The 21,001-nt window shown below is 46.2% G+C and overlaps 1 protein-coding gene across 1 annotated transcript in view; it reads left to right on the top strand.

The window, feature by feature from the left end:
• Window positions 1-21,001, top strand: part of TSPAN17 (tetraspanin 17) — a 111,479-nt gene that overhangs the window by 44,739 nt on the left and 45,739 nt on the right. Inside the window, exons 3-5 of the mRNA XM_078652802.1 lie at window positions 8,928-8,978; window positions 12,964-13,110; window positions 19,171-19,341. Of these exons, the coding sequence (XP_078508928.1) occupies window positions 8,928-8,978; window positions 12,964-13,110; window positions 19,171-19,341 (369 nt within the window). The remainder of the gene's footprint in view (window positions 1-8,927; window positions 8,979-12,963; window positions 13,111-19,170; window positions 19,342-21,001) is intronic.

Below are 21,001 nucleotides of genomic sequence, written 5' to 3'. Positions count from 1 at the left end.
TAACCAAAAAACTGTTTCTACCTCAATCAGTTCAAAAGTTAGTAAAATCGTACCAACACGTGCTGTTGCGCAGTGGAAGGTCCTTTCCATAGGGTGACTTCTCACCTTTCTGTTGTTTATTGCTATGTCTAAACTGAAATGCAACCTATGACCAGACAGTGTGAACAAGTATACAAATGACAAAATAATGAAGTAATACCATCTGGAACTATTCTGCATTATGCAGGATAAGTTGCCTTTGCTTGCTTGCTGCATAATTTAATCAACTCTGATGCATAATTACAGTGGCTCTGATTATTATTATTATTTATTTGCATTGGGCTTAATTCTCAAATTCTCATGTGTGGACATGCTTACACACGCCTGAGCATACATGCACATACAAAGCAGTCCGCACACTTCCTTTAAAACACCTTCGTAGACTATCCAGATTCTATATCTTCCTCTTTCCCTTACACGTAAACGCACACACAAGCCGTTAAACACTCACAATTAGTCAAACACACACACAAGGCTCACGCAAATAAAGGACACTTTTACCTCCATACCTCCTGTGGCTTCCTTAAAAGCCGCTCTAAGTGGGTCACCTAAATTCCAGGGTGTGCATAAATGTGAGCCATAGTGTACATGTGATTGACATAGCAGTGTCTGAATGGTAAGGACACTGCTCTGTCAAGCTCAGCGTGAAGGTGACATTTTTAACACCCACACGTCCACGACATAATGCAACTGAGATGTAGTTGAACGGTTCTGCAGGGGGTCCGTACAGGGCTACAGGGGCACTTTGTCTGTCAGAGTATTCTAGAGGCAAGCTCCTCCTTCCCTCCGTAGAATTAGCAATAAATAGTATATCAGACTTGAGTACTGGTACTCTCCTTGGTGGGGGAGAAGTGCTTGTACTTGAAGGGATAAAAATAAGAAGTGCCGGTACTCAGTACCGGTGAGTACTGGCCCATTTAAAGCACCGCTGGAGAGCATTAACTATAGTGTTGGAAGGAGGGAGAGCAGGGGCCCTGAGAGGGGTGAATGGAAAGAGGAAACACTTGCAGTGCTAAGAAGAGGAGCAACAGAAAGCACAATAACTGCTGAAAGGTGCGAGGCACTGCATACTGCGAAAAAAGCTGTCCCGGTCTGTGACTTCCTCTCTTCGTCTGGGTCGCCTGTGCTCTTTTCCTGGTGTGTGGATTTTAACAGTTCAGATTACTGGCTTTAACAGCATCCGGCCAGCAGGGAAATGCTGTATGCAGGTGGTGTCACTGGAGGGCGCTGTTGTCCCCAAACGTTCCCCCCAGAGACAGCAGTGCATTCCTAATCCTCTCCAACATTCGATTCTTCATGGAAAGGGACACCATGGTGTTGGAGGGTTATCCTATTGAAACCAATGGGATTTTTTTGATGGGTGAATAAGCTTTTCAGGGCATACAATTGAAATCTATGGAAGGACTTTCACCTCATTGGAGTATGAGTCCAAGGCGAGTTACACCCAGGGTTGGACTGGGACAGATAATGGACCCCGGAACCAAATTAAAAGTGGCCGCATTAGCGAATCAGATAGCTAAAAAAGTGGCCCACATTAGCAAATTAGGGCAGTTGGAAGCTTGAGACAAGCTGTATATGTGTTTTGCAAGGGATGGGATACTGCAGACAATGTTTGGGATAATATCAGGGAGTCCTATCAGTAAAAACCAGCCCACAAGTCTGTAAAACTGACCTACAAACAGCCAAAAAACTGGCCACACCCTGATCTGTCAGACCTGCCATTAAGGCACTGCCTGATTGCCCTATAGGCCCATCTGACACGCTGCCTTTGCACCTCTGCCTAGCTTTCCCTCATCCCTTCATTTATTTTCCTTAATTATTGTTCCTTACCTCATCTTGTCACTCTAGCAGGGGAATACAGTACAACACACTACATTGCAATGCTGCCTCTTGGGTGTAGGGTGTAATTCCCTGCGGCACAACCCCAAACACTTCTGGGCCTCTCTATTTAGATCCTTTTCTATGGCTATCTGTGGGGCATGGAGTGCCGGTGGCCCCTCACCATTTTCTGCAGGAGGCCCATCATTTTGCAGTACACTACTGTGCTGCCTTATTGGCATTGCTAAACGTTCAGGCATTCCCAAAGCTTTACTATGCACAATATTTCTTTTGTAACACTTTATATTGGGTGAGAGAGGCGCAGCACAGACCACTGACACATTTTTTGTGTGAAAAATGCAGCTTTTATTGAAACCGGTTCACATCTCACATATTCCCTGGCCATTCTACCTTACAAAACTAAAACCTTACTATACAAAAGTTGGTGTCTGATGCTTTCCTACCCTCACCCCTAAATGTCCCTCCACCCACATCATTTAACCCACAAGTATCTGCCTCCTCCCGTACCGCACTACTGCAATTGTGGCCTTTTTTACTTGCCCTACCCCTTACCAGTGCATCTATTAACATCTACTAAACTTAACTTCCTATAATGTAACTTTTACTTCCTGCCTCGTTCAGGTGTGAGCTTGTTCACACCCTCTCTTTCAGCCTGGTTCGTCGATGGCAAAAACAGTAACATTAGCTAAATCCATTTTCACATTTTGGCCAACTGCCACCCATAAATAGGCGTTAATCCAGAGTTTTTCTGACGCCGCCCTCACCCCCCAAACTCCACCCCAGGTCTTTTCTGCTCATCACCATATGCTTAAGGTTCGACCAAGAACCTCCCTTAATTTCAGCAATGCAGATTCATTCCATAATGTGAAAGGTGTACGCAATGACCCCGAAAAAGCTCTACATTCTCATTTTCCATATCTGAGTGGTGTTCCATCCTACTAAAACCTTCTGCCCTACAAAACAATCTCATATCCCTATTGATCTTTAACTTGGCCCTGTCAATTGCTGCTGGCTTGGTAGCTCCTCTCCAATTTGTCATAGGAATGAATTCTGTGCATACTACAAAGCACCCTCACCACTGCTTCTTGATCTCCTACAAATCCTTCATTGCTCTGAACTGAGCCAAGCCTTTTTTATTTTTACCACCAGGCCATTCTGCTCAATATGGACCACTAGAACATCAGGACCGCTGTTCCACATCAAAAACCTGTTCAAACTTGACAGCAATTCCTTCCTACGCATCCCGCCTTTCCCATGCTATGAAAGTGAAAACAAACTTGTATCAAAACCCAAATTGCGATAATGTCCACTATTTCCAGCTTCTCGCTCTGCCCACTTCACAAAAGAGTGTACCACAATCCAAATGGACATAATGTAAACCTCTGGGCCCGGAACTGAACCTGCAAAGACAGCAACAGCAGTCAGGCTAAAGGAGTGCACTGGTGTTCAACATTCCCCTCCCTCTAACTTCACCTGTCTCCTGAATTAGTCTGATGACAACCTTCCCAGCTTCATTTTTTGCTCCCGAGACCAACCTCTCCTGCCCACTTTGGTCGCTACCCCACCATGAAACAAATGAGTGCCATAGTTATTTTCTGCCATCCCCAGTTGTAAGTGTGCCTTCCTTAGCACCACTAGCAATTGAAAAGTAGTCTCTCAGGCTCTGTCCCTGTGCCTGAAGACTCCCCCACCATGGTTCCCATTACAAGTACATAACATGTCTTCCCCACCTTACAGACAGTAAATCACCATGGGGATTGTCTCCCCATTGCTCTCTGATCCATCTTTGACCTTTGACTGGTGCAACCTTATCTCGAGACCAGATCCCTCTGTCCCCACTTTCTCCCATAAAAAACCTGTACTACCCCTTCCACACAGTAATTCTGACACCCGGAAGGCACCAAAGAACATCCAAATCCTCATTTTCGCGAATAGAGTTGCTTCCCCCCTTCCTTGCAAATCTCAGGCAATATGTGAAGCACTTTTGTAATCAAATGTTAAGTCAGCGTTTCCTTTTTGGCCTTGTATGGCTCTGTTCTGTGCCCAACCTTCGAGCATCCTTTTCCCTAATTCCCCTGCATGACCCCAGAACAATTCCCCCATAAACGCAATGCCTGCTAGCTTTCCCATGATTGTGATTCATGAAAACCCTTTCTCTGCCAATGGCAAAATAAACTGAACCACATCTTCCGTTCTACTACATCCCGCTGGCCTCTTCTGAGCCGTATTGTCCAAAAATGTTTCCGAGGCTTGTGCATATGAGTAGTAGACTCAGCCAATGACACTTCCACCAGGTGGAACATCCTCTGTCTCCTACTGTCCAAAGATCTGTCAGCATTGGCATCCTTTCCACGTCCGCCTCCGTGGCCAGTCTATGGAATCTCTCCCACTGCGAACGAGATAAAGCACCTGCAGTGACATTGTCCACCCTCGGCACATGCATTGCTTTAAACAAAATGTTATGTTTTAAACATCCCAAAACAAAAAATTATTAGCAGCTTCAACATCCGTGCCTCCCTAGCTGACTGCCTGTTCACAATCTGGACTACTGACATGCTATGAATCCTGAAGAGCACTTTCGTGTAGACCATCGCTAAACCTGACATCCTGACTGCTAATACCAGTCAGAAAAAGTCAATAAAAGCAATACTCCAGCCTCCATATTTACAAGCCCCTTGTCATTCTTCTGCACACCAACAGCCATGGCCAATGCAAAACGAAGCCCACATCTCCTACTGCATAAGAATAGCTCTGTACCCGTACCTCTACTGCACTCTGCAAAACACGAGGCAGAAACTGTTTAACGATCGCCCCCTTGCCCTGGTCGTTCCTGTCGCATGCTGCCACCACCTCTGCTCAACCTTCACTGGGACATCACTGTCCACCACCTCACCCTCTTCATCATAATCCAGCTCTGTGTCATCTGCCTCCTCATCCTTCAACACTCACCCGGCGTGTGGTGAAACCTTCATCAGATGGGTACATTGCACCCTGCCATAAGGTAAAGTTCTACCTCATCATGAGGGGCCATCATGAGCCCCCCCCCCACCCCCCCAATCACTCCGTTGATTCAGGGCATCGTGATCTGAATATCCTCTCTATTGATGTTGTTCTGTCCCTGTTCATGTGAAGCACTGACGAGGCCTCACCAGACCTTCTTTTGTCAGCCATCGCCCTGTCCCACAACATATTCCGGCTCGCTGCTATGTGCCACGCCTTCGCTTTCCCTCAAGGTACTAGAGCCACACTGTGCTTGCCAGAGTCTAATGCTCTGTTGTTCCTTGTCACCTGCAAAAAAGAGGGTAGGTCCGGTGTTCTGACCTCCTGTGTCCTTAGATCCTGTCTCAATCTCCCAGTCATCCCTCTACACCGCGTTCTTCGGCTTCCACTGCCTGAAATCTCCTACCCCATACTTGCCTCCTCGAGGTAAGATGTTTGTGGGCATCCCTCACTGATCTGCCATCTGATTGTACTACGCCTGCGCGCTTCCCTCCCCATGCATGCGCCTACCACACCTATGCGGAAGTACACATTCCTGGGTTGACATATGCATTTCTCCAGTGTCCCCTCCTGCCCAAAACCTTCACTCTTCATCTTCCTCAGCGTTCCCGTTCTCTTCCTCACTCCATTCCAAAAGCGCGGCCACCAATCCTGAGGTCACGCCAAGCTTTTCCACGCAGGCCGAGTTGCAGCCCCATGGTCCTTATAAATCATTGCTCTTCCCACGCCCTTTCTTCTCTCCAACTTCATCCCCCCCATGAGACCCCCCCAGTCCACTGTGACCTCAAACCCTGCTACGCCCTATCTAACCAACCGTTCTTAGTTAGGCATACTCCTGACCAATTCCCTACCCACTCCACCATGTCCTGAAGCTGTGTGTTGTGCAAAACCTTCTGGCCCTGTCCCCCCCCCCCCACCTGCGTGGGCCTTCTTGCCCCAGATGAACTCTCCCTTGTCTTGGGCAGCTGTAACTTGGCTTCTCCTGCCCTTGCCACACTCCCTGTGCCCTTCCTTCGCCCCCCTCGGCTCCACCTACCAGTGTCCTGCTATTCTCTGCAGTGGTATACCATTGGCTTATATACTGCTGTGTCCTGGCCAAACGAAGTGGCTTCTCTCTCCACGTACGGGAGTCCTGGGGGCTGTTCCTTGCCCCCAGAGCCTTCCTGCTGCATTTGTGGCCCCGCCCACACTGGGTTCTTGCATGAGCATACGCTCCCCCTCGGGCCGCTTGCCCTATCAGGGGAACCTCCTGCATTATATGTGTGGCTCCCTGCTGCTCGCCTACCTCTGATAGAGGCCCCTCCCAAAAACAGCCCTTGCTCTACTCAGGGGCAGCTCCACGCACTCTAGTGTGGCCCCGTCCGCCTACCTTCATGCCTTGTTGTTATCCTGCTGACACCCTCCACAGCAGTGAGCATGCCATAACTGTGAAGGCTACCCCATCCAATGTCCTTCCCTCAAGGCGACTAGGGCTTGAGACCATGCTGTCGACTTGAAGGTCCAGGCGCCCGCTTCGCGTAGCAAGTGGAGCACCTGCTGCACCATGTCTTCCGCCATCTCGCCAAAACTGCTGCGCCAAAACCTATTCCCCTGCCACAAATGGGCTGCCACTGGGTCACCTAACCACCTTTGCGTGGCAGCCCAAAATGGCTAGCTATATACCCCTTGGGCTACTTCCTTTAACTGAATGTACGGAAAAGTGCACAGTACTCTGGACTGCACCATTCCCCCAATAATCCCGGGGGCAGACAGCCCACTGGTCGGCTCAACCTTTATTGTGAAGTAAGGCTCCCATGGCCTTCTCTTAGTCATTTTCTTCACTCCTGGTTGGGAGGACTCCCTATGTCACCACAAGTCCTTTCTCTTTAAGTTGCTGCGCATGAAACAACCTCTGGCACCATAAAGAATCTCGGATATTCCCTATTTTGGAAGTTGCCGATTTTCCATAAGCAAGACTGGTTCTCCCTCCCACCCTCTACACACATATTTTCAGTTTAAGAAGGTGCAGTGACTTTTTAAACGACTGGTTTCAGGTTTATGTTCTCTTCTCTGATAGTACATCAACTGGTCCTGTCAGTGGAGTATTCTTAGAAATCTGTGTTTATTCAAAGCCCATAAAAACTACAATACTGGCTGAAAAAGATGGAAATAAAGTACATATATTTCCAGTCTTGATAGCCCCTTATCCTATCAAAACTGGACTATGGCAACTCCCTTTGTCTGGGAGCACCTAAGGCGATGATAAGGAAACTTCAGGTGGCCCAAAATTGTGCTGCACAACTGTTGCTTAACATTCCTGACATCAATCTGCTCGACCAGCCTAGATTTCTCAAACTTTGCTCTCCTGTCTTCCTCAAAGAACTCTTCGTTCCTCCAATGCATATTTGGCCAAAGGTCCCTGAATCCGGAGGGAAAGAGTCGAGGGTGTTCCTTCTCATATAAGGCAGCTGTACTCTGGAATACCCTTCCCTTGTCAACGCGGTCTGAAAACCAGTTTCTTCCTTTTAGGACGGGGCTGAAAACCTTGCTTTTTCAAAACATAATACAGTAATAGTGTATTGACATCCTGATATTTCTCTGCAATTCTTTTTAGCACTGGCATGCCTATGGGTAGCCATGCGCTTTATAAGTGCTAATAATGGAGAGAGAGAAGAGAGAGAGAGAGAGAGAGAGAGAATTTTAGAAATAATGATCAAATCTTCGCAGACATTTCAATGTCCTCATTCAATTCCTGCTTGAAGTGGAATCTGGCAAAAGGATCAAGGTGGGTTGTCTTGAAGTTGGCTTCGCATCAGACCAGAGAGCTGCTGTTAATCTATATAACATGTTCCACAATGCAGAGAATGTTTTTTTGGGGGCCATTTGTAGTTATTACTTTGCAGGGAGAAAGTGTCTATTGAGTAATCCAAACGCTGCTCATATCCTTCGAAGATGGGACATTATATACCAGGCCATAGGCACAAACTGTCCCGTGTTATTTCTAGCGTCCGCTTTGGTCTGGATTGGTGTGTCACAGCTTCCCTCCTAATCTGTCCCCTTAGCTGATTAATTAACTGGTCTTCTCAGGAGCATGTTTAACCCCTTGCCTGCGGGGCTAATTACCCCGCTGTGCTGGGGGGCAGGGGGTCGCGCACAGCGCCCCGGTGCTCATAGCTCGTCATGAGCCACGGTGGCCGTGTGCTCATGACGAGCTGAGCTCATCACGGCCACACCCGTTTCTTCAGAACGTTCAGAACAGCTGGGGGATTAGCCCAGCGTGCAAGTGTTCTGACCGTTATGACGAGCTGAGCTCGTCATGAGCACACGGCCACCGTGGCTCATGATGAGCTGAGCTCGTCATGAGCATGGGAGGGGTTCAAGTAATCCACAGGGTTTTCCTTGGATAGGCCACTGGTGCACTGCCCTCCTCTCTCCGTGACCCCCGAGCTTTCCTCCACATACATCTTTCAGGCAGACCAGACCCTTTCAAACACCCCTCTACCATGTTTATCCCAACCTCCTTTCCTTTAAGTCATTAGTAAGCAACAGTTGTGGTAGGAGCTGTTTTCGGTCAAGTGATGTGTGAAAGCTATGGGAATTCTAGAATATTTAGGTTGTGTGCTAGCCGAGATTTTATGTGGTGTGGTGTGGAGTGGAGTGGAGTGGAGTGGAGTGGCTTGGAAGACTGAGAATGGACAGGCCTCTTCTGCATGGACTTGAATGTTGGAGGAGCAGCTGCAACCTAGCATGGAAGTGGCATTCTTTGAGTACTTTCTGGAAGAGTTGTGGTCAGAGTAACTGACATGGCATTCTTCTCTTCTGGTGATTACTCAGCCCTGAGACCCCTTCATGTGGGTTTGTAGAAGGAAGCAAAGATGAACTCCTTTTGCCCTGGAGCGCTAGAGGTTGACAATATTTTACTAAATACCACACCATTGCCTACTTCTCGCGATCAAAGAAAAAGATGGCTGACTGCTTCGTTAGCAATGATTGTGGATGTGCTTTGTCGCTGTGTGCATTGAGGCTCTTTCCGAAGCACTTCTGATCTTTGTCATTTGCTTCTTCTGCAGTTGCTCGGGGCGTCTTTCCTGGCCATTGGTCTATGGGCGTGGGCCGAAAAGGTAAGAGGCTTGCTGATGGTTCCTGAGGGAATGGGATTTTGGGGGGAAATGCTTCCATGTTGTTCCTAACAGATGGACAAGAGGATGGAGTGCTCAGGAGTAAAATTTGTCTTTCCTTAAATATGGTGTTGCAGCAGTTTTGAAGAGAGTGACACATGGAGGAAAAGTTGGTGTTGTACATCCAACTCCTGTTGGCAAGTTTGTAGAGTACAAAAACTTCTGGGATTTGTAAGGCAAAGGAACAGTACCGATAAGGAAGCAAAGAACAGGCCAGGGAGTGAAACGTTTAAAGAGGCATGGAGCTGATCCCTTGTTCAAAAATACCTTTTAGAGCCTTCTCTTGTAGGTGTCTGTGACGCAAATACTAGAAAGATTGAGGCGGCTGTGCTCACGCGCTGAAAAAGTTTAAACCGTGATTAAAAACCAACGGCCTCACATTCTTTGATCCACACTCTGGTATGCATAAGCACCCACTCTCTTTTAACAGTAATACAAGAAATGTTTTGTTCAAAACACGTACACGCAAGATGGCTACAGCATGGACTAAAAGCTTGTAAATTGGTAAAAGATCGACATTGTTACAAGTTGCTTTGTTTCCTGTGAGGAGGAGTTGTGAGAATTTATGTTCTATGCTGGAGCTACACTGTAAGAATTTTTGACCTTTTATTTTTCAGCCATCCCTAGTTTACCAATCAGTTTGTGCAGAAATCCTACTCCTGGTTCTAGATGAAAGCAACCAATTGAGATTTGAGAATCATGTACATATATCTGATCTGTAGCTCTTTGGGCGAGTGAATGAGAGGGAAGCAATGCAGCAAGGGAGTGCAAATCCTGAGGACTGAATTCTCATTTCTATAGGCTGCAGCTGGAACTGAGAGCCAGTCAGTTGAAACTGGTCTGCATTTGGCATTTCACAGTGTGTCATTGTGGCATCAGTAAGCTCGAGGGTTGCAGCATACATATATTTAGGTTCATATTGCATTACCCCATTGGCAGACACACATGCATTGACCCACCCACCCATCACTCATCGCCTGCCCTCACTGGCTGTGGAGGCCGGGTGAGTGAAAGCTCTCATGTATATGAATACAGAGCAGGGCACGTGCAAGTTTTGTTTTTGATACCTTAATAAAACCATGTTGTCGGAGTTTAAAGCAATGCTGATGCATTAGATCCAGAACACATACGCATTGTATAGCAGCGGCACATTGAAACCTGTGCTCTGGAACAAAATACTAATGGTAGACACATATGTTGTGCAGACATCAATCAATTTTTGCAATAAAATCTAGACCTGCTTTTTGCTGCCACCATCCCATGTAAGCTATGCAAATGTCACCTTCAATAGGATAAGAAACTCATGAGTAGGATGTCAGAGCCCCCTCACAAAGGACCAGAGGGCAAGCGGAAGCAACTGTGCCCAACCTGGGGGTTGAAAGCCTTTTACTCCTGCTGCCCCATGGCCTGACCTACTATGGATCCTGAGAAACTGGACCAAATACTCCTTCGGCACTTGACAGTGGTAGAGCGCATGGAGCTGTCCAAGGATTCTCAAGGGGTGGGGCGGAGGTAGATACAGGGAATTGAACACAAGCTCACAACTCAAAGTATGTTCAATAACCGCAATGAATGATTGTCTAGTCAAACGATGTCTTTCATGACAAAAACAGCATTATATATGAACACAAAGTGAAAATAGGCATACTTAAAAAAGCACAACCCTCCCCTAGAGGTCAGGGTTCTATTGTTCAATAGGCAGGCTCCTGAGTCCCAGTTCTCTCTCACTAGCAGTAGTGGTTATTCCTCATTCACTATAGTTGACATTCAGATCAGGCCCCACTTCCAGTCCGAGTCTCAGAAGTCCCACTTGACTGTTTGAGAAAAGTCAGAAGTGTCCCATTGCTGAAGCGCTACCTGTCAGACAAGTTCCCCATGGGCCTTCCAGCCCTTAGATCAGTCTTACCTGCATCAGCAGGGATTTCCTGGCTGATGTCTCTGAGAGCATCTCACCCCCGGGCATAGAGGATGTAGCAGATGCCTTCAGTGAGTAACACTGTCGGCTCTGCAGGGGCAGCAGCGGGGTGTCCTCTGCATTTCTCAGTTAGGGCTCCGGCCCGCACAGATCACTGTGCCGGCCACTCATCTCGATGACAGCATCAACTAAAAGGATGGATAGATGAGTGGATGGCAGGATTGGCATATGAAAGGGTACATGGATAAGTGGGTGAAAGAATGGGTGGATGAAAGGATGGATAGAGGAGTGGGTGAAAGGATGGATGAAAGAATGGAAGGATGGGTGGGTAAATTGATAGATGGGTGAGTAAAAGGGTGAGTGGGGAAAAGTATGGATGGGTGGTTCAAAGGATGGGTGAGTACATTACAGGATTGGTGGGTGGGTGGGTGAAAGGATGGATGGGCAGGTGAAACTGTGGAAGGGTGAAAGGATGGGTTGATAGGTGGATGAAAGGTTGGCAGAGCAAATGGAAATCTGAGTGGATGAGTGGGTGGATGAAAGGATTTCACAGTAAATGGAAACCTGAGAGACTGGAAGGATGGGTAAAAGAATGACAGAATACATGGAATTGTGAGGAAGGATGAATGGGTGGGTAAATTGAAAAGATGGCAGAGTAATTCAATTAAGAAGATGGAAAGATGGCATGGTAAATCTGAGAGGGTGGATGAATGGATAAATGAATGGGCAAAAGGATCAATTGATGTCTGAAAAGCGTTATTGATGGATAGGCATGTTAAATGATAGATGTGTAGGGGAATGGACTTATAGGTAAATGGAAGTATACATGATGGGTGGATGTATGGAATTGCCAATGGATGGATGGAATGGTGGTTAAGTGGATGAAAGAATGAACGGATGAGAAAACGTGAAGGTCAAATGGTGGATATCAGTGGGTGGATGGGAGGGTGAAAGGATAAATAGATCGATTATTTGAAGAATGAGTCAAGAGAGCTCTTCTAGCGAGGTACGGGCTGACTTGCCGTGCTTGCTTGGTGCCATCAAAGCTTGGGATAATATTGGGGAGTATTTGAACTTTCTGGCTACTTCTTGTGATGTATTGTACCATTCACAAGCACACATACATGCAGCACATGCACACTACACACACCATATCACACCACACACACACCCACCCCACATGCACCACACAAGGGCAAGGGTGAGTTATGCACACAGCAGCAGAACTTTACATTAGTGAGCCTCTAGGTAGGTGTCACTCCAGTGACACAGGTAAACAAAGCCTGTTCACTTCTACTGATCACTACAAGGTATGCTGCCACCACAGTGCTCGTGCTACTTAAGTCCCGGCAAAGGTAGTAGCCTTTCACCACTATCAGGATAGCGCTTTGTGTGCCCCTCTTGCACCAACCAGACTGTAATCCATGAGACAGGCCTATGTCATGGTACACACGCATGATCCATGTTTGCCCATAACAACAAAAAGTAGCACCATGGATACACATATCATTGCAGCTGGGGCACTCAGGGCAGGGGTACATGTTTGTCACCAGATGAGAGACTTTTCCTTGCTCACACAGGCCTACTGTGTTGGGAGAACTACCCTAACCAGGTTCAAAATAATGCAATAGAGTTTAATTCAAAATAACTAATTGTTTTAATGATGCCCTAGTTCAGTAAAGTAGGGATACTGGGTGAGCAGGCTCAACTCTGAGTTATAAAAGCTACCACACATTAAGAGGCTACAAAGAGCCAACTGCAAAGGTTCCTCTTGAGTAATTAGAATTTAAGGTGGGAAATGGTCAGTGTCCTCTTGGGTAACTATTCTTTGAGATAGGAAATGAGGTGCCACATCAGAGTGCGAGGTCTTCTCTCAAGACGTTCATCCTTCTGCCCTGGGTTGTAGTCGATGCTTCCCAGTGAGTATGCCTTCGCGCCCCTTGAAGCGCGTTTCAGTTATAGGGAGTTACTGCTCATACTTGCATGATAGACATGTTCCTTTTCTTTCCACAGGGCGTCCTGTCCAACATCTCCTCCATCACAGACCTGGGGGGCTTTGACCCTGTCTGGCTCTTCATGGTAGTGGGAGCGGTGATGTTCATCTTGGGCTTCGCTGGCTGCATTGGAGCTCTGCGCGAGAACACATTCTTACTAAAATTTGTGAGTAGCAACAACACCATTCAGGAAGGGGGTAGGAACTGAATAGTACACATCACAATCTGAAATATTGCTTGATGTACCAATTCCATCTACATTAGTACAATAGAATCAGGTTATCCAGATGGTTATATGTCAGCAAAACATAAATGTTCAAGTCTCTGTAATTCCTTTCTTAATTGCATACCACTCCAATAAGTTCTATTTAAGTGAACACCATTGCAAGCATATGATACATATTTGGACATGTTCGTTTAGGACTGGGAATGTGTTATTGTTTTGTCTTGCAGTCATCTGGTCACACTAGGTAGAATAAATAGTATTGATCAAAGCTAGTAGTGTGGTTACAACCAAGAGAACAGAATTTAAAAAAAATCATTTAAATAAAAACCCAAATAAATTAAACCAGTTGTAGAGTCAAAAACATCAGCTGCCTTGGGGTCAACGGCATAGTCAAATATACATAATGCTCGAAATAACTCTGGTTGAAATCAAAATTTTGATGGAAATCAACAATCTGGTTGATTCCAACATTGAGTTCATAATCAGTAATATAGCAGCTCTGAAACAAGAGCAGCATGGTGAGAAATACCAGGCAGCTCCTGCTTTATCCATAAGAAAAGAAGGGATCACTGTCTATGGGTGATCAAGCATCAGTGTCTGCATAGAGCAGAAGGGACCCCTAATAATAAAGAGTCTGGTTCCAATACGTGGTGTAATACCAGGAGCAAGACAGCTCAACCTCCCTCACAGAAAAACTAGACTTGGACTTCTAGATTTCTTGAAAGGTTTTGCCTAATTCAAACCCCAAAGCATGCATGTTTTGTATGAAAATCTTTTGCACTCTCTGATCAAATATGGTAATGCATGTCAAATCTCACTTCTTTCTGTGCTAGGAAGTTAAATGTAAATCACTTTGTGGTTTGGGATTGCAGTACTGGCAAAGTATTACCATTTTAATCAAAGTCTAAACTCTTTCTTGAAATTAAACTGCCAAACATGTGGCTGCTTTGCTCTCTGTTCTTGCAAATTTGGGGCCTGATTTAGAGTTTGGTGGACAGGGTACATCGCCACATATGTGGTGGAATACCCTGACCGCCTATCTGAAGGTCCGCACATCCTGTCTAGTATTGGACAGACGATCATGTGTTTGTCTATGCCCCCTCTGGCTCTACTGTCAGAAACCCTACACCAGCAGTCAGATTTGGGGGTGTCAATGTAGGTACTGTAGTGTCGCGTGTGTTAGAGATGGCGGGACCCCTCTGGTCCCTGATGGACTCCATAAAATAGTGACCTAAGCGATTGGGTGTGGTTAAGGAACTTCATGACACAGTACGTTCAGTTAACAGTTACACTCGGAAGAATCAAAACGTGTAATACAGAGCTCTGTGTGTGGGGTGATCATGTACCCGAGGTGGGGAGGACGCTACAGGTATAGCAGGCCATCCAACCTATTTGGAGTGCATCGTCTGCTGTATGTTTTTTTATTGTTCGGGGCTGCCAGTGTAACTCTCGAGGTTCCCAACACAAAAATAAGAAAAAGGACTCCCAATTTCTTTGTTTTTCAAAAACAAATTCCAGGTTTTGGATCTCTGCAGGGCCGTCTGAGATAACTAAATATGGCTGGCCCTCCGTGAAAGTATACATCCGGCCCTAGGTGTGTTGATGGTATGACTACTGTTTAAATACTGTAGCAGCCAAAGGTAGTCAGTCTCAAGATAAACAGCCCTTCTGTTTTTAGGTACCTGCTGAGACGTGAATGTGTGCTTTCCCATGAAGCCCCCTAGAGAGCGATTTGTATGGATTGTGTTGTTTCACTCCCGGTCTATTGTCCAGAAAGGAAGCAGGGGAAATAGCGATATTAGCATGAGAGATTCTATACTCCATGCATAAATGCCCGAGAGTAACCCCACAGTATAGAGGAGCACACTGTGCTCAGTGCAAATTTCTTCAGGTGCCCAAAGGTGGTAGTCGTGACAGGGTCGACTCTAGGTGTTTTGCCGCCCTAGTCGAGAATTGAAAAATGCAGTCCCCTCCCTTTTACTACCATCTCTCTCTCCCCCTGTCAGTTAGCCTAGAAGAATTAATGCATTAGATATTCCCAAACTCATGTTTTTTGCTGCCTTCCCCCTTTTGCCGGCCTAGGCGGCCGCCTAGTCTTGACTAATGGTAGAAACGGCCCTGAGTCGTGAGGGGGGTCACAAGGTTATTTAGATTCCCCTGAAGTACCGAAATTTACAAACCCCAACGAAGTATACTCCTAATTGCCAATTACCATTCATCAATAATCAGTCGATTGGCAGTGTAGGTTCCTCACCCCGATATATTATTTCTTCCTATAATGAGCAGACAAACCATATCTAGGAGCTTCAAGCAGATAGCCCATGGTCCATGGCTAATTCAGCCTGAGGGAAAAGCTAATTTGTCTGTTTTTTCACCCAATAAAACTTCTTCTCAGTTGCCTCAATTCTATAAAACATGTGTTACGAGGTGAAGTCCATGACACAGTACTTGTCAAAGGGACGGGTTTATTAGAACAGGACATGCACCCTCACAAATCCAGTCAGCAGAGCAGCTGTCAGAGGCTGCAGTGGAATCGCGAGGATGACCGTTGGGAGCAGGGAACATTCCAAAGAGAGGAGAAGGGAGGGGGGGGAATAGGAAGGAAAATACCATCATAGAATTACAGCACATCTCCCTTTGGTAGGTAAACAATATATACATCTAGCATTATTAATCGCGCCAGGATACTCCGGCAGTAATTGAGCGCGTTACAAAACAGCATAACATACCATAACATTACATTATTTACATGAATAACTCGAAACATTATGGCTACAGACTAAGATACAGAATAAAATGCATCTACATCTTCCAATGTGTTTGAGCAGCTGTCAGTCTGCAGTAGAGTCTTGAGGATGACCGTTGAGAACAGGGAACGTTCCAAAGAGAGGAGAATGGAGGGGGGATAGGAAGGGAAATACCATCAGGTAATTACAACAAAATGAAATGGACCCTCACTCTTTTCTTGTGGCATGCTGCATTACCGGGTTCCTCTTCGCCGTGACTGGGTTTTCTTGTTCACAGCAGGCCCCATATGAGCTCTTTGCTATGCTTTTTTGTTTGACCCTGCCTTGAGTCATGCAGTAATTGGGATGGGTCCTAATCTAGACGTTCCCTTGCGCTATTCATTCACAATGACCTATTGCGTGTGAAGCGTTAGTTCAAAGATACAACTTTGTTTTGCTTATAGTAGGTTTAATGTCAGGGGCGTTTTCCCCTCATGTCAGTCATCTAGCATATGGATTAAAAACTGACTGGCACTAAAGTGGGGTAAAAATATTTCGTCTTATACTGGGTTTTCTGTGGCAAAAGCATTAACTTGTAAGGTAACCATGCTGCATTACATTCAGTTCCAATCAAACACACCCGATACATGCCAGAGGTACCTCTTTTCTTGAGGGGGCTTCTTGTGAAATATAATTTATATACAAAGGTGGAGAAAACCATGTTGACTCGCTCCACTCTAATATCTGCATACTTTTAAGTCCTGTGGCTATCAACAGGTAGCATCGCCCACCTAGCGGCACCCGATAGGCCGGCTTAATGTTTATGGTTGTGCTGAGGATGGTAAGGGCACAAAAGGTGTCACAGTGAGGCCAATTCTGCTACTAAGCACCTTTGAAGACTGTTTATGGTTTAGACAGAGAGCATTCCTTACTCCGAGGCTTTGGGGACAAAGTGAAGGGTAGAAATGTCTTCACTATGGAAAACCCAACTGTGAGGCACATATTTAAGTTCAGAAAGTCACATAAGGTGCAATCTTGTAAAATGCTACAGTGCAAGACATCAGTCCTTCGCAACAGATTTGCATGGCAGTGTACTTTAAGCTTCAGTTGGGTTGTCTTTTCATCTCCCTCGCTGTCCTAGAGACATGTCTAGCTCTTGTGGTCTTGAGAGTGTAACACTTCTGCCCTCGCTGTGATTTAGGAGAGGTGGCAAGGATTGCAACCCAGGTCATATAGCCATTAGTCCGCTCAAAGGAAAAGTAGAAGATGTATCTTTTTGACACTGCACAAAGCACCAGCGATCCCTTCTCCACAATTTTTCTGTCTTGCGCGGCAAGTCCATAAACCAGTCCTGTCCAAGCAGGCAAATCTAAAAGGCATTGAGACACCAGGACTTGCTGGAGGCACGTGGAGGGTACCCTTAAATATTTGTGAGAAACATTTGGTTTTAGTCATTGTAAAGAATGACGCTGTCGCAACCAAGTGAGGAGTTTTAATGACCATAAGCAGGAGCCCCTCTGGCCGTGATCCTTTCTCCATGAATCCTCAACCTCAACTGCTGTGCAGCTGTGGAAACCATGGAGAAAGGACACAGGCATGAAGCTCATGGCCAAACAACAGGTTTTTGAAAGAAAATAACGCGTGTGACCATGCTCACGATGAAGTGTCATCACTTGCATGATCACTTGTGCCATACATAACATTCTACAGTCCTGATGAAGCTCCTCAAGGTTTTACCTAGTAGGGAAACATGTCAACGTTTCCAGCATTTTAAATTGTGCCGGCACACATTAGATTAAGGCTTGTTAGTATAGCCATACACATTTTCACCTTCGCCGAGAACTGTTAACTAAGAAACCCTGTTGATAGAACAGGCACGGCCAGGAAGTTTTTGAGCGAGCCAGGTAGTGCTCTGTGGTTGCTCATTGATCTGGGCTAGCGGCGGTGATCAGCCTTGGGGATGGTTGACTAGGGCTTCCTTCACTTGACGACTTGAATGGATGCACCAATGCGGAGAAGCCAAGAAACATCAGAAGTATTCGTGAAACCTCACATCTGGCGTTCCGGGCAGGTGTTCTGGGGAGGTGTCTCCTTTCTCCTCTTTCTAACACCCCAGGTTGGGTGTAGGTCTCTGTTCACTCATGATTACGGATTGATGTTTTCTCTGCTACAATAGAGTAGACCACTGTAAGTAGGCAGGGAGTGCGGGCTCTTGTTGTTTCTTAGCCCTCACCAGGAGGGAACCGTGACATCTGTTATGGACAGGTATCAGTTCATACCCACACAGGACAGTCAATCTCCACCTTCTCCTACATCTTAACCCCCTGGCGCAAAAGGCTTCCCAGGGTTTTCTCTTGATAGATTTAGGGGATGGTCAAATGATAGATTCCAGCCCTCACAGGTAGGTAACAAATAATATTGGCCGATTCCTTTCTGGGTCTGCATAAAAAGTAGATCCGCTTGTAGTTGGCAACGCAGAGCCAGTGGGGCTCGAGCTGCTCCTCCCTACACAGAGATAGCATTTATGTAGGCAGCCAGTACTTGTGCTAAAACCATAGTGACTGAACTCCCATTCCACAAAAGAGCAGGGTGTCTACCAATCATTGTTTGAACGACCCCATGAGCTTACTCCTCGCCGCTGACATGGCTACATTTAGTGATATAGTAAAGTAAAAATTAAGAATTTATGCGTTCATCTTCAGATGATGCACATGCAGTCAATTTGAACATTTTAATTATGCTCTTTTCTCGTTCTTGCCCTCTTCTCCCTTCTTTTTTTCTGCTGTTTCTTTGCTTCTCTTCCCCTATCTACTCTTTATCTTCTCTCTTCCTACCTCCTCCTTCTTCTCCCTGTCCTCTACTTCATCTTTTGTTGCTCTTGCTTTTCCATTCCTACTCTCTCCGACCTATTGACTCTTCATTCTTGACACTCTTCTACTTCCCTTATTTGCCATTTCCTCTTTCTCTGTGCCATCACCTCCCTGCCCTCGACTTTCCTCACTTCTCCGCCTGTCCTAAACGTCTGCTTCTGCCTTCTCTCTCCTCGGTATTGCTACCCGACACAAATTTTCTATTTCCCAACTCTTTCTCTCTTTTCCCTTCCTTCTAATTCTTCCTTCTTTCTCCCCTAAATCTCCCTGTCTCTCCTTGATCCTCTCTGCCTTGTCACTCTCTTCACTGTCCTTTTTCAACCCTCCTTTTCCTTCTCCTCTCTTCCTTGTCTTATATTTGCCCCATACTCCTCTTCACTTCCCCTTGCCTCACCGTTCTGCAGTTCTCTGTGTTTTTGGGACTCATCTTCTTCCTGGAGCTCACGGCTGGGATCTTAGCCTTCGTCTTCAAGGACTGGATCAAGGAACAGCTGAACCTCTTCATCAACAACAATGTGAAGGCCTACCGGGATGACATCGACCTGCAGAACCTCATTGACTTTGCTCAGGAATATGTGAGTACCCCATAAAGGGCTGTCCAACTAATGTGTTTCAAATGGCATGCTCATTGGATACAGAGTCTATAACCATTGTTCTATGGCTGCTCTTAGATATTCATCCAGATTGGACTTTTTAAGTAATTACTTTGCATTCTGGGACATGTAGTCATTAATTTCCAATAGGGACTGTAGAATTGTATGTACCCTGGTGTGAGTGAAGGTTCCAAGCCTAGCTGAGAATTCCACGCTTTTGTGCAGTTCTCAGCATAAGCTGCATGTACTTGGGAAAAGTCATATGTGCACGAGCGGTGTGTGTATATGGAAGAGTTATGGGCTGTACACTACAGTCTGATATGCTGTGTGGGTTAGACACCTGGATCTGAAGGACAGGCCTGATCTCTTAAGTTCTACTAGATGCTTCTTCGCGTGGAACATCAAAATGTTGTGACACCAGTGCTGTCTAGTTTCAATCAATCAATCAGAATTTATAAAACACGGCGAATTACCCGATGGGGTATCCAGATGCTTGCAGGCCCTGGAAGCTTATTCGAACAGCCAGGTCTTGAGGGCCATTCGGAACTCCGGGACTGAGGTGATGGTCCGGAGTTTGTAGAGAGTGACGTGACTCCGACCTCTTATGATGCTTGACCCCTGTGCCCTTCCTGTGATGCTTCAACATGTGCCTGCTATCCTAACTTTTTAACCCCTTGACTGCTGCCGTCGGCCAACGGTCGTCACGTGCGATACCTTGGTAGTGCTGCGAACGTCCGTTGGCCGACGGTGCCCCACCCGTTTTTCGAACGTTCAGCACTGGGGCTGAACGTTCGACGCAGGCAAGGTGTTAAAGCCAGAAATACACTCTGTACTCCGAGCACACAAATATTTTTCTTCACGTTAGAGCAGAGTGCTTTAATGTGAAAAATCTCTGTAACTTGAACTTCAAGCACCATCATGGTCAAGGCAGACTTCCTGTTCGAGTTTGCATAGCAGGAAAGCAGAGGGTGCGACTGACAAAGAAGATATCAGAGTATGAATGATGCAAGGCAGGCATCTTGTCTGAGTCATCAGTAGATATGTGTTCTGTGATGTAAAAATAGACTCTGTTGTCAGACACCCTGTGTCGGATTTCTGTAAACAGAAGTGTTGTAATCTTACCCTTCCTCCTTCCCCTCCTTTCCCCCCTCCTCACCCTGCTCTCTTGGTATGAACCGCGCTCCATCCTGGAGTGCGGGTGAGAATGTTCAGAGATAGCGAGAGATAGCTGAAGCCGCCAAGCTGGAAGCACCTGTTGTACTTATAACAATAAACGTAATATTGGAACTTACAATTTGTAGTGATTTATTACTACATTTATGGCGACGAGGGTGGGATTCGAACCCACGCGTGCATGTGGTTCCTGAGCGAGTCGCACAGGTCTGCGAGGTGAGCCTTTGAAGTTGCGTGAGGAGAAGGGAGCGGAGGAACGAAGTCACTTTCATGACTGTGTGAAAGAAACTGTTTAGAGGTGAGCGCCAAGTGTTCTAGGCATTAGTGAGTGACAGCGTGGGGGAGCCACTAACCCCTCAACTTCCAGAGATAAGGGAGGCGTGTAATTAAAAGCCTCAGAGTATCTGAAAGTATTCTCACATGAATTTGGAGGAAGTTTAGCCGTAGGGGACCATGCTGTATTGCATAA

Source organism: Lissotriton helveticus, chromosome 7, assembly GCF_964261635.1.
Source record: "Lissotriton helveticus chromosome 7, aLisHel1.1, whole genome shotgun sequence".
Classification (NCBI taxonomy): domain Eukaryota; kingdom Metazoa; phylum Chordata; class Amphibia; order Caudata; family Salamandridae; genus Lissotriton; species Lissotriton helveticus.
This window is presented reverse-complemented; position numbering and strand designations above follow the sequence as displayed.